This window comes from Magnolia sinica, chromosome 2, assembly GCF_029962835.1.
Source record: "Magnolia sinica isolate HGM2019 chromosome 2, MsV1, whole genome shotgun sequence".
NCBI classification, from domain to species: domain Eukaryota; kingdom Viridiplantae; phylum Streptophyta; class Magnoliopsida; order Magnoliales; family Magnoliaceae; genus Magnolia; species Magnolia sinica.
The window spans coordinates 22,873,438-22,887,536 of NC_080574.1; the positions used below are offsets into that span (position 1 = coordinate 22,873,438).

General features: G+C 42.1%; 2 protein-coding genes across 2 annotated transcripts; one reads left to right on the forward strand and one right to left on the reverse strand.

Annotated features, from left to right (window-relative positions):
* Positions 1-6,813: 6,813 nt before the first annotated feature.
* LOC131236639 (probable methyltransferase At1g29790) lies at positions 6,814-9,252 on the forward strand. Its single transcript, XM_058233946.1, has one exon. The coding sequence runs from the start codon at positions 7,207-7,209 to the stop codon at positions 8,518-8,520; it is 1,314 nt and encodes a 437-aa protein (XP_058089929.1). The 5' UTR covers positions 6,814-7,206; the 3' UTR covers positions 8,521-9,252.
* Positions 9,253-10,372: 1,120 nt separating this feature from the next.
* LOC131236640 (uncharacterized) lies at positions 10,373-14,099 on the reverse strand. Its single transcript, XM_058233947.1, has 6 exons — positions 13,703-14,099; positions 11,933-12,044; positions 11,725-11,818; positions 11,427-11,604; positions 11,239-11,308; positions 10,373-11,132 (listed from the first exon to the last, which is right to left on the reverse strand). The coding sequence occupies exons 1-6, from the start codon at positions 14,026-14,028 to the stop codon at positions 10,821-10,823; spliced, it is 1,092 nt and encodes a 363-aa protein (XP_058089930.1). The 5' UTR covers positions 14,029-14,099; the 3' UTR covers positions 10,373-10,820.

Below are 14,099 nucleotides of genomic sequence, written 5' to 3' on the forward strand. Positions count from 1 at the left end.
CCAATCTTAATAATGTGGAGTTGGATCTTAAAATAAATTTGATTAATTAAATGGATTAACTTCAAGTTCTTGAAAATAAACTCAAATCATATTCCGTTGGATTTGTGTCTAATAGTGAGATCTGGTTGGATCTCTACTGTTTCTCAATTGTTGCATGCTTCAAGCGGTCAACTTTTTATTGTAGTAAGTTTGGTATGGTTGTTCAATTTTTGCTCTTCAGACCTCAATACTCCTACATTATTTAAATTAAAAATATTTATATTATACTAATTTTTTACTAAATTAAATATATTACTTATATATTTTTTAAATTTATAAGGTAACAAATTTGAACCATATTCAACCAAAATTCGATGGCTAAATGAATTTTTGGATTGAAAAATGAATCTAACTATTTTTAAATAGATTGTATATGGATATCAACTTTTGGATGGAATTATATTCGAATCGGAATCCGGCTACATATTTTTGGACTTGGAGCTGAATCTAACTGGATCTAATCCAGATCCGACCCATTGAGAGCCCTAATGGGTGGGACCGGCATTACTCGGTCCCACTACCACTTAAATGATCGAGTAGGATGAAATCCTTGCGGCCCTATGATTTATTTTCTTTAATCGCCTTGGGACCTGAACTCCCATGAAAATGTTCACGTGTCCGGCTTAGATGTGATTAAGCGAAAGATACTCTGGCAGAGATTTGATGATCCTTGCGGCCCACAAACTTCAAAATCATAGCCGTTGGATGGTATCATTGTGGACATTTGTTCGTTGAACTTGGAACGTTGAATCTTTCATTTTAACCATCCGATCTTTCATTTTGGGTTGTTGTACATATTGCCTCGTGTGCGGTAGCGTATGCATGCGTGTGGATGGTCAAACTCATACAATTAATAGCAAAGTCCAATGACCTTCTGGGGGCTTGTGTTAATAAACAAAGAAACATAGAAAAATAAGGCGAATTAAAACATCACATGGGAGGAGTTTAGCTTCCATTAATTACAGTCTTCTCTAATTTTTATTTGTTTATTTTAGTTTATTTTATTTCACAGTCTCTAAGTTTACTTAAGATATAATGAAATCCTCCAAACTCCTATTATTCTCTCCTCTCCTGACTAAATATTAGGTGTGTGGCACGTGCATAGCATGCAGAGAGAGGAGAAAGAAAGTAAATTATAAGTAAAAAGAAAAAAGAGTATTTGAAATAATTCTAAAAGTAGACAACTTATCTCTATATTTTTCCTGTGATGTAGCTTACTTGAGTTTTGATTTTAATTTTGATTCTTTTATAAGTTGATATTTTTGCTGTTTAGATGTATGGAGTGAATGTCACGTACTTATTATACAAGAGGCTTTATATTGTATGCCTTTTAATTTACATAGGTGCGAAAGATCATGCCGAAATGAGTTAGCTTGCATGGAAGAATTAAAACAGCAAAAATGTCCTTAGGGGTTGTTTAGCACCATGGATTTGGAGGGATTTGAAAGGATTTAAAATCCCTTACTTGGCACCATGAAGTTACCGGGGTTTGAAATCCTCTCAAAGTGAGGGTTTGAAATCCCCGATGAAAGCTTCAATTATCTCTAAAATGCTCTCTAGGGTTGTACGTGTAATATGCATGTCATTGGATGATTAAACTATTGGGCACATGACCCACTAATTAATCCCAAAACAGCTAGATTACCAATTGCATCATTATAATTATTTTAATATGATGATCAATGCCATCCAAACAATGTCCATGCAATTCAACAGTTAAAAATCATTTGTTAATCACCTAGACACGATCTTTTGCTTGTAGCCTATTAAAGACTTGAAATTTAATCTTTTCAAGATAAAGTATATATTTCGGTAGGCTTATTGCAACCATTGTGTATACTATTACATGCGTTCGTTCACTAATTAAAGATATTAAAGTTGATTTAGTAATTAAATTCAAATCACCATAAGTATACCATGTATAGTTAGCTACTTTTGGATTAAATTTAATTCCCAATCCAGGGTGCCAAACAGAATAGGAGGATTTCAAATCCAAGGAATTTTAAATCCACGCTCCCAAACGGCCCTTAGTTAAAGGGTAAGACTGTCTTCATTTTTTATTTTTTTAAAATAAAAAGTTTATGCTCCTTTTTGTGATCAATTTTGAACGTAAAATTGGCCAATGTGGTAATGTGCAGGAGTTCGTACTCCTACTCACACCTTTCTTACATCATATGTTTGAGATCGGAGCCGCTCATCAGGCCAGGCCTCAATGTAGACATGATGGCTGCTGAAAAATAGACAGATTGGACAATCCTGACCGTTAGATTATTGGGTAAGGATGCTAAAATGGATAACTGTCTACATTCACTGCTGATTGCTGAAACTCAGTAGTAATAAGTATTGCCGGACCAATCCTTTTTAGGATATGGAAGCATCCAATGCAATGGTAGGACCCGACTGATGCACAGCTCAGATATCACACAAGCGGGACCCACCTGACACACGTGCGTCACCCAACCGTGAATAAATAAATACTAGGTCAGTCGACTCCCAAGCACCAATGTCCCAAAATTCATGACTAGGAAAAAGGCCCAACTCCAAAGACTCAAACCCTTCCCAGGTGCTTGAAAATTTGTTGGTGGAATAAAGTGGACCCCACTCGATGCCTGGTCCACCCATTGAGAAAGCATGGGTTTGGGCTCAAGACCATCTGAATTGGAGGAAGATTGTCTAATAATCAAACATATCTAACCTTTTAGCTAATAAGGATGAAATGGATGGTTGAAATTAAAATAATGACTAATCTAAAATTATAAAATGCCAAATTTCGTATTTGTTATGAACAAGGAACTTGGTTTGTCGATGTGAGGCCCATCTTTCATCTATCCAAGCCATTGATCTGACAGTCCCATTCACAAAATATTCTCTCCATTGATCAACTCTAAGATTTTCATTCAAGGGAGAAAAAAACCAAAGATTTAAAGGCTAGAATCTTTCAATTTAGTAGATTTTAAGGGAATGGTTCATCCATGATGGGTCATTAGATCAATGGCTTGGATAGGATCTTGACATGGGGAGAGTAAAGATTATATTTCGTATGAACACCCTCACTACTAATAGTCTTTGAGATCCATCGTAACCGGACATCCATCTATTTAGTATGGAGTAAGAGGCACGTAATTCAAAAACTCAAAAAAAGAAGGAAAGAATTAAAAAAAACGACAACCTTTATGGAGAAGGCCCGGGTCAAATTGAAGATTTAACTCCAAGTATTAATAATTAGTGTAGGCGCCAAATTTTAAAATAGGCTTAAACAATTATATGAGTTTTAGGAACCGTTGATTTGGGGAATCCACCGTATGTTTAGCTGACAACCCAACCATAAGATTGATAAGATAATCCTGGCCGTCCGATCATTAGGAGTTTTATCTAATGAGTAATTGAATATGGGGTGTTGCACATATTCTGCTCAGCAATTGAATTAACCATCCAGTGGTAGGCAACCATTTGGATGCTACCTTTGTCCGGACAGGATTGCGTCCTACCCCGCCCCGACGGCTCTGTCGGGCCTACCGTGATGTGAGTGTTTTATCCACGCCGTTCAACAATTTTCTCAGATCATTTTAAGATATGACCCAACAAATGAGGCAGGTCCAAGGCTTAAGTGGACCACAAAGTGGGGATTGAACGTCCACCATTAAAAACTTCTTGGGAGCTGGAGAAGCTTCGGATCAAGCTGATATTTGTGTTTTCACTTCATCCACGTCTACATGACCTTATGAATAGGTTGGATGGTAAAAAAACATCACGTTGGCCCTTAGAAATGTTTCATTGGTGGCTGTCATTATCAGTGCAGCTTCCTTTGGTGTGGTCCAGTGGAGCTGTGGACCTGCCTCATTTTTAGGTTCATACTTTAAAATGATCTGATAAAAGCGGTGAACGGTGTGGATAAAACACTTACATCATGGTGGTCACCACAGAGCCCTGCCCGGATGGATTACAGTTCAGGCGGGGTAGGACGCAATGCGCGTCCCCTACGTCCAAGCTACCTTGCCTTTTGGCCTATCATCTATCCATGTTGTGGCCTACCAAATCAATAGTCTGGATGATCATATCACAACTTCCATAATCCATGACTCTATTCTTCTTCCAACCGTTGAGAGTACCGGGTTGACAGGGACGATTCCCAAGTCCACCCGCACTTCTAATATGGACGCGGATTACGTCCTACCCCCGCCTGTCTTTAGCCCCGAAGGGACAGTTCTGTGGGTGGCCCAATGTGATGTATCTGTTTATCCAAGCCCTCCATCCCTTTTCTCGTATTATTTTAAGGTATGTGCACAAAAATGAGACAGATCCCAAGATCAAGTGAACTACAGGCAAGAGTCATCTATGGTGCAGTCTACTTGTTAGATCTGCCTCAATTTTATACTCGTACCATAAAATCAGTTGAGAAAAGGAATGGACGTCATGGATAAACAAATACATAACAGTGAGCTCACCCACGGAACTGTCCCTTCGTGGCTAGAAACGGGCGGGGTAGTAATATGGTGGACGCGGATTGAGGTACAACCTGCTGTCACTAGCTACAAACGGACAGGGTCTCTGAGAGGCCACTGTGATATATTGATTTTATCCGCACTGTCCATTCATTTTTCAATATCAATTTAGGTTATAAGTCCAAAAATGAGGCAGATCTAAGGCTCAAGTGACCACACAACAGGAAGTAATAGTTATAATGACAACCACCCGTTAAAACATTCTTAGGGTCCATCATAATGGTTATTGCTATCCAACTTGTTCATAAGGTGGCATAGACCCAGATGAAGTAAAAACACAAATATCAGCTTGATCCAAAACTTCGGTGGCCCCAAAAAAATTTGCAATGGTCGCGGTTCATTTGAGCCTTGGATCTGCCTCATGTTAGGGCTTGTGTTTTAAATTGGCATGGCCAAATAGATGGACAACCCATACATCATAGTGACCCCTTAGAGCCCGTGTCTATTCCTAGCTAGGGACTGGCGCCAAGTGGATCGGCGAGTGTACATCACACTAGCTGCATAGCTTTTGTATTGACGTCAGCAAGTTCAAGTTCTGAGGGTTTGATCATGAGGTATGTGTTATATCCAAACCGTTTATCTATTTTGTGAGCTCATCTTAAGAGTTAAGACGAAAAATAAGACAGATCTAACTATCAAATTAACCACACTGCAAAAACCACTGAGGGATTGAACGTCTACCATTGAAACTCTTTTTGGGGTCACAGAAGTTTTGGATTAATATGAAAAGTTTTTCCCTCTTCATTCAAGTATTTTTGATCTTATGTATAGAATGGATGTAAAATAAACGTTATGATGGGCCCTAAAAATTGTTTAACAGTGAAAATCATTATCTCCGATGCTATTTATGGTGTGGTCCAGACGATCTTTCAATGTGATTATTATTATTATTTTTTTGATAATACTCTAAAATGATCTCTAAAAAGCTGCATCAATGTCGAGCCCATGTAACTTTGATCTCCTTTGAGCCGTTCGTACAACTTGGAGATCGAGGAGCGTCAGTGCTCGTCTCTGCACGACACGTACCTACAGCAGCTATATAGCTTGTGTGAGGTACACCAGCCAATCCGCTTCCCCAATCCGCGTCCTAATATCGTACCGGTCGTATGAGGCGCTGGATCCAAAAAATCAGAAAGCGTGCCTCTCCCGCTCCGGGGAGAAGTTTGCTGGACAGGTTTATTAGGGAGTTACCCGGGTAACACCTTGCTGACTCAGATTGTGCAATTAGTAAACTCTGTGAGACCCACCGTGATGTATGTGTCTAATCCACACCATCCATCTGTTTTATCAGCTCATTTCAGGGAAAAAGCCCAAAATTGAGCAGATCGAAAGTTCAAGTGGACTACACCACAGGAAACAGTTGGAATTGAATGCCCGCCTTTGTAAACTTCCAGGGGGCCACAGAAGTTTTGGATAAAGATGATGTTTGTGTTTCCTCCATCCAGGTCTGTGTGACGTTATGAACAAGTTGGATGAGAAGTGGATGAGAAGGGCTGTAGGAAGGTTTCAACGGTGGATGTCATCGTCCCGCTTTTTACTGTGGTGTGGTCCACTTGAGCTTTGGATATGCTTCAATTTTGGCCAACCGTGAAATATGTGTTGTATATCCACACCTTTCATCAGTTTTCTGGCTCATTTTAGGACATGGTCTGAAAAAATGAAGGAGGTCCAAATCTCAAGTGGACCACACCACATAAAACAGTGGTCATTGAACGCCCACTATTAAAAATTCATAGGGCTCAATGTAATGTTTATTTGCCATCCACTTGAGATTTGGATCTGCATCATTTTTGGACCATGGCCTAAAATGAGCTTGAAAAACTGGACGGCGTGATATACAACACATACATCAAGGTGGGCCCCATCATCAGGAATACACCAACTAACCTGTTAACCTGGTAACACCTAATCCCCTCCCGGCTTATTTATCCAGACCGTTCATCTAGATCTCACCGTCATAGAAAGATCTCACTCGTCGGATCATCCATACAAAGTAGCTTAGAAACAAAGGTCGACAAAAGCGCTTCCTGATTACACTTGAATGCAAGAGTGGTTGTATGATCAGTTAGATTCTTTCCATGCAGACCGTCGACTAAAGGAGATTCAAGATGAACGGTTCGGATAAGGCGCAGCAGGGGCGGGCCTGTACGGGGGAGAAGCTTGATAGTCAAACTCCTTCGTATATATAATATACCACGAAAAAGCGAGGAAGATACCAACGGAATTTTAAAACGCAGTAGCAGCCTACGAGTCCGTTAGCTACTGCTGTTTGGAAAATCTCTCTCTCTCTCTCTCTCTCTCTCTCTCTCTCTCTCTATAAGAATTCTCATTCTTCCCTTCTCCAATATCCTATTTCCATCCCTTCTTCCGCAACATCGAGAGAGAGACTCTCATTCCCTTCCTCTCCAAAAGCCCATTTTCATCCCTTCCACAATAGCAATTTCAGAGCCCCCAAAACAACAGAGAGAGGGAGAGTCAGTCGTTCCCCTGTTCTCCAAAAACCCACTTCCATCCCTTCTTCCACAATAGCAATATCATAGAGAGAGAGAGAGAGAGAGAGAGAGAGAGAGAGAGTCTCATTTCCCTCTTCTCCAAAAACCCATTTCCAGACCTTCCACAACAGCAATATCACAGCCAATAACAACAGACAGACAAACTGAGAGAGATGGGTAGTTCTGAAGACCATCTACGGAAACCACAGAAAGACAGCAATATAAAGTCCAAGCTCAAGATCCTTCTACTGGTTATAACCACCAACATTCTCATCATCTACCTCTTCGCTTCCCCCTCCTTCAAGTTCAACCTCTCCGACTACACCCCAAACATCCCCCTCCCTCTCTGGGACTTCCATGCTCTCCATGATGAGCTCAACACCACCCAATCCCAGCTCACCATCAGCAACGCCCGCATCACAGAGCTGCACCGCCTGTTAGACACCCTCCTCTACGAACTGGCTCACATCCGAGAATCAGACTCTGATCATGCAGACCAATCAACAAGCTCAAATGATTGGAGTGGCCACCTCACGAGCGAGCTCAAGCTTGCAGTGAACGCTCACAAATTCCCACTCGGACGCTCCCCAAATACTGGTACTGATGAGCTCTACCCGCCACTGGGAGCTGCCTGCCGGCAGTACCAAGATGAGTTGAACCAGTACATGACATACAAGGTCGGAGGGGAATGCCCGGTCGACGATGTGTTCGCACAACGGTTAATGCTCAAAGGGTGTGAGCCATTGCCCCGTCGACGGTGCCACCCAAAGTCCCCGATTGGCTACGTGGAACCCAGGCCATATCCTGCCAGCCTCTGGGCTACGCCTCCAGATACAAGCATCATCTGGGACCCATATACCTGTAAAAACTACCAGTGTCTCATTGACAGGAAGAACACAAAAGGGTTCCAGGACTGCAAGGACTGTTTTGACCTGCACAGTCGGGAGATCCATCGGTGGCTATTTGACAAAGGGCTTGACTACGGAATGGATGAAGTCCTGCATGTGAAACCACCTGGTACAATACGTATTGGGCTGGACATAGGTGGGGGAACAGGCTCGTTCGCAGTCCGTATGAGGGAACGGAATGTGACCATCATCACCAGCACGATGAATTTCGACGGGCCGTTCAACAGCTTCATCGCATCACGTGGGTTCATCCCGATGCATATCAGCATCTTCCACCGCCTCCCGTTCTTTGAGAACACGTTGGACATTGTGCACTCCATGCATGTGCTCAACAACTGGATCCCGGACACCATGCTTGAATTCACACTCTATGATATATACAGGGTGTTGAGGCCTGGTGGGTTGTTCTGGCTCGACCGCTTCTTCTGTGCCGGCTCACAGCTGAACACAACCTACATCCCCATGTTCAACCGGGTTGGGTTCAACAAGCTGAGGTGGAACACCGGTCGGAAGTTGGACCGTGGAATAGAATTGAATGAGTGGTACTTGTCCGCCTTGCTGGAGAAACCCATGACCTGATTAACCAACCCAAATGGGCATTTGGGTGATGCAGTGCTTATGGGACTGGAGATGAGGTTATTTAAGAATACCAGACAAGGGGTCTTTTGAGGATAATGAAAAGAGCACACGCCATCAGACATTGAACTTGAATGGGCTAGGAGTGATGTGCCTTGCAAGATAACCTTTGAAGAGCAGAAGATGGAATCTGAAGACTCTCTTTGACTTGTCATTCATCTTCTTTTCTTCCTTTTGATGTAATAACAAGGGAATAAACTCTACTTGGGTGAGAAGATATTAGTAGAGTTTATTGCCTTGTTTAAGGCAAGTACATTTCATGATAATAAACTCATCTAGTTTAGTACCTGCAACCACCTAACAAGACGATCGCAATAGCTTTTCTCTGCAGAATTTATATAGATGATGGGATGAACCTGAATTTCTGCAACAAGTAGTTCAACTAGCTTCTTGAGTCCTTGTCATTTTGTCTATTTGCTTCTATTCCAAGGAGAAGGAAAAAAAAAAAAAAAAAAACGGGAAAAAGAAAAAGAAAAAAGAAACAACATTACGGTAATACTGTAAATTTATGTATGACAGGCATGCCTCAAAGGCTCAAAGCAAGCATAATCCAAAGCAAGAAAGAAAAGGGAGGAGAACCAACACCTACCATAAATAGAATCAAGGCAAACAAGGGTTAGTATTTGTAATGGAGACGTCTTCTCTAGGCCTTCTTGCAGTTAGTAGCTCTGCCATTAGGACCCCAATGCTATAAACATCACAATTGTCAGTCACCTGTTGTGTAATGATTCAAGACCTAAGTAGCCATGCACTATGAAGATCATTGATTCTCATAAGAGAGACAGAAAACTGACACTTAAACTGCTGCTTGGAGCTTTGGATATTAGAAGTTTTACACATATGTTAGAGCATTATCAAATTGTGTTTTTTGAATTGGGTTTATCAAGTTTCCTACAAGGATTGTGTATTTTCTCGCTGTGTGAGAAGCTTTCCTTGGCAGATATGCATGTTTCCATTGTTTTACTTACTCGCCTTTCGGGTGCATTTGGATGAACTATCAAAACAATAGCAGTTATTAGTCCAATGAGGTGGAAGTGACGAAATTGTAATTCCATAGCATTCTCTGGCTTCCAAATTGCAGGTATGTTACTATCAAGTTGAACATGGAAGACAGATAAGTCATTTCTTCTTGATTAAACTGAACGTTTGCAATTCAATTCACCAGTACATCCAAACAATGCATTAGTGTCTCGAGAATCATTAGTGTAAATTGCTTGGTGGATGGTTCCTTTGATTGCTCGATAATGATATTTAAGCTCTAAGCTAAACTGCAAGGAGGACACAAACGCCAGAAATGCAATGCCACTGCACTGCAGCTCATGGTAAATGTTAGAGAGCAATAAATGTTGGATATTTTATTTTCAGTGCTCTAGGCTAGGGAGGTCATTAGCTCCTCAACTATCAATTTTCTCCAAATTCCTTTCTCATGCTCTTCTCCAATGACATGGTATCAGGGCTAGGGTTTCTCCAACCCTAGTTTTGCTACCTTCCCTCCTCCATCAAACCCCTCTTCCCCTTTCCCTTTCTCCTTCCTTTTTTTTCCCCCTTTCTTTTTTTCATTTTCTTCCTCCCCTCTCAAGGAGCTCTTTGACCAAGCCAACGACCAGTGCTGCTGACTCACCAACAAACCAACGCGGCTTGTGTTGCTTCAGATCTAACCCACCCACCACTCTCCTCTTCTAGATCTGTCATCCCTTGCAGCGGTTCATACAGTGGCACCATCCGGGTTCATTAAATGCTCTCTTCCTCTGTGACAGAAAAATACAGAAGTCGACAAGAATATCAAGTGGAACTTAAAAGTAAAATTCAATCCCCTTCTTTCAACCAAAATTGTTCATGTATAAGCACTGGGCTCTTCAATATATACAAACAAGTGATGATAGTATCAATAGAAGATTTTATCCACACATCCAAAATATAATTAACCCAAACACTTCGAATTCGGTGTTTGGATACACCATGTTTGGCACTTTGTGACTGCATGCCAGCATGTTTTCTATGCCCAACATTGATAAAATAACCCCAAATGAAGAATGCGATGTCTCTCTTCTGCTCAAATTATGCAAGAGTAATCACAGGATTACGTATATGAAGCACAACTTGAACTCTAAAACCGTAAAAGGATAGGAGACTAATAAATTGCTAGATTTCATGCTTTGAATTAGGCTCGCAAAAGATAGGAGACTGACACCAAGAGAGTGAAAACTGAGGTATATAGTCAATTTCTAAGGTAGAGAGTTCATTCACAAGGATGGAAGACTACCCAACCATGGGAGCAACCTTTCATGGACTAAATCAGGTCTATCGTCATGAGGACAGTGCCCAACCCCTTCCAGGATATAAAGGCTTATATTTGGCAACCGAGAAGGGAGTGAAGAGAAATATTTTCCCACTGGCCCATCGAGAGGTGTAAATGGATCTTGGTCGCCCCATAAAACCAGAACAGGAAGCGAGATTTTTGGCATCAACGATACAGGATTTGGCCCAGGTGGGCCTGTTACAACAGAAACAAATGCGTCGAGTGCCCCTTCACCATCTGCTGGTCTCTTGATGATCTGCATTTTTCAGAAGAAAAAAAATCCTACCCCAGTCACTAACCAGTAGAAATTTGGCAAAGAACATGAGTTATAATGAAGGATTCGACCATGAGGGGTCATTCACCTCTACAAGTTCTTCATCAACAGCTTCTTTGTTGCCATATACAGACAGTAGGATGTTCTTCAGATTCTCCCTGTTTCAGCTTGAAAACATGAGGCCTTTCTTGTTTGTTACCTCATATACCAATGAATGAGAGAGAGAGAGAGAGAGAGAGAGGGTAGAGAGAGAGAGAGAGAGGGTAGCAAGTGTACCGCTGCTTGACACGCTCGAAGAGTGCCGATGCTATACTCCGTTGCTTTAATAAGAAGTCAAACAGCCAGAGTAATGGCAACAGGAGCTTTACTCTCCAATCATCGACAATCGCCTTGTTGTTCATGCCACCTGCGCAGTTTAGCAGCACAAGTCCCCGAACCAGTCCGTGCACAGATTCTGGTTTGAGGGAGGAATATATCAGATGCTCCAGCAATTTAAAATCTTCACAGTATTTTTCAAAACAACATATCTGAAGAAAGAAAACCCATTTCGACAAATGAGAATTCATTACCCAACCTGCAGCAGCAATAACGCAAGCTAGGCTTCCCACTGAGTTTCCAATCAGCACGGCTGGCTTCTTAACGACTTCATCCAAGAAATCCAAAATCAACTGTTGAAGTGTTTGGCATGATAGATCAGTGATGGAATGGTAATGGAAATAACAGGAAGACATTGCAGCAATTTAACAAGTAAAACATGGTCAAAGAGAAGCAGATGGGAATACCTGAGCCCATGTTTCCATTGTATAATCAAAGCCCACCGGCTTATCTGAAGCACCAAAGCCAAGCAGGTCGACGGCATAAACAGTGTAGCTTTCTGATAATACTCCAATGTTCCTGAACTTGAGTAGACAGAACTTAATGTTTGTAAAAAGGAAGCCTAGAATGTACTAGTGCAAGCAAGCGAACCTAATCGCATCTATGAGAAGGAATGTGGGTGAATTACTATATATCTGAACACTTGGCATGAACCACACTAAAAAGAAAAACCAAATCAAACAAAGAAGATACAGAGTCCCATGAATAACAACATCAAAGAGAAAGAACTAGACAAATAACAAATCCAAGTACCGAACGGCATTAAAGAGAAGGAACTAAGACGATAATGGATTTCCTGACATTCACAATCACTTCTCCACAATTACAAGAAACCCATTCTACAGATGAATAATAAAATTCAAATTCAAATCAAACAGAATAAAATACAATGAGATAGAATCATAGCACCCATTACAGGAAAAAGGCGAAGCAAGAAAACAAGATACTGCAAGAACCAATTGAGGTAGTTATGCAACGCTAGGCCCAAGCTTTTGGCATTTGGGATAGGACTTTATACAGGTAGTTCTCACCTTTCAGTGATCTATTATGTTCATCTGCTGGAACCCACCTTGGATGGTGAGTGGACCCAAAAACTCATCCATCAGAAAATAGACCCAGTCATCTAACCAGCATACAATTTCTCCCCCATATACATCTTTGGCTGCCTTTTATTTTCAAGGATCCATTTTGCAGGACCGCCAATTGGTTATCTGAGATTCTCCTACATGGGTCTTTTCAGTCCATGTCCCATAGGTAGTGCTAATGCACGGGCATTTTCACACCGGGCTCAAGTGGAGTTGCCTGTGGGATGCGGGGGCACACTCGAGTTGAGGCGTCCATGTGAGGCGGGTGGCTCATGTGAGGCGGAACCCATATGATTTGGGGCCCACGAGGAGGGTTCGGCCGAGGACCTAACCCATGGATATGGGGCCTAGGCTATGAGATAAAGTGATTGATTTGTCATGCTCTATCAATTCGAGCTTTTAGAGGAAGTGATTAATTGTCCTCCATCAAAATGGTATCCGTTCAAGCTTTTAGAGGAAGTGATTAATTGTCCTCCATCAAAATGGTATCCGTTCGAGCGTTTGAGCAATCCACACCATTCCTCTTTGGCTGCCTTTTATTTTCAGTCCATTTCCCATAGGCAGTGCGCCCCACTAGATGAACGATCTAAATTACGTGCACATTTGAACGATCCACACCATTCATCTGATGGCCCCCGCCACAGACGGGCAGATAAAAAAAATCCCATCCATCAAAAAGCCCCGGGATGCATTGGTGGACATTTTCCTGCTGCATAAGGACTGCTGGCTCTATTTTATGTCTAAACATCCGTTTTGCAGTGCCGGAAATAATAAACAGCCCCGATTATCCGACAAGCGCAGCTTTCATCCAGCGCTATCCAAAGCAGGACCCACCAGATGAACGGCCTGCATCCCGCAAAGGAATGCCTTGCACGCGCATAATGCAGGGGCGAATCGAAATTCCCCCAGTTAGGTCCAAGCACCGAGCACCTCCTCGAGCCGAACGGCATTGCAGAAGGAAATTGCATGAATTACGACATTGCGCGAACAATTCTCCATGATTATCGAGAGCCAATTGCAGAAGAAATGAAATTCAGAACAAACCCAAGTACAAAAATGGCAATGGAAATGGAATTGAAGCATGTAGAATACCTTCGCCAATGGCCGACAGAGGCGCCGAAGCCGTGAACGAGCAGCAGAGGTGGGCCCTCTCCACTGACCAAGAAATTGATGACGTGGCCTCTCCATTTCCATGTGCTGCAGCGCTCATATATGCCTGTCAGCTTCAGGGAGGTGTTGTCTGAGATAGTGGCAGTGAGGTTATCTCCGCCGTTGGATAGAAGCGTGAATGAATTTCTGAGATGGGCGGGCCTTAATCGATGGAGCTGCAGAGAAGATGAGGAAGTAGAGGATGAGAAGAGGCGGGGATTTGAAGAGAGTGGTGGAGAGATGAAGGTTGAAAGGCAGGCCGCTGCCATCTCTCTCTCTCGCTCTCGCTCTCGCTCTCTGCCTTTTCCTACAACCGTTGTAGAGGGGCTCGGAGTGTCCA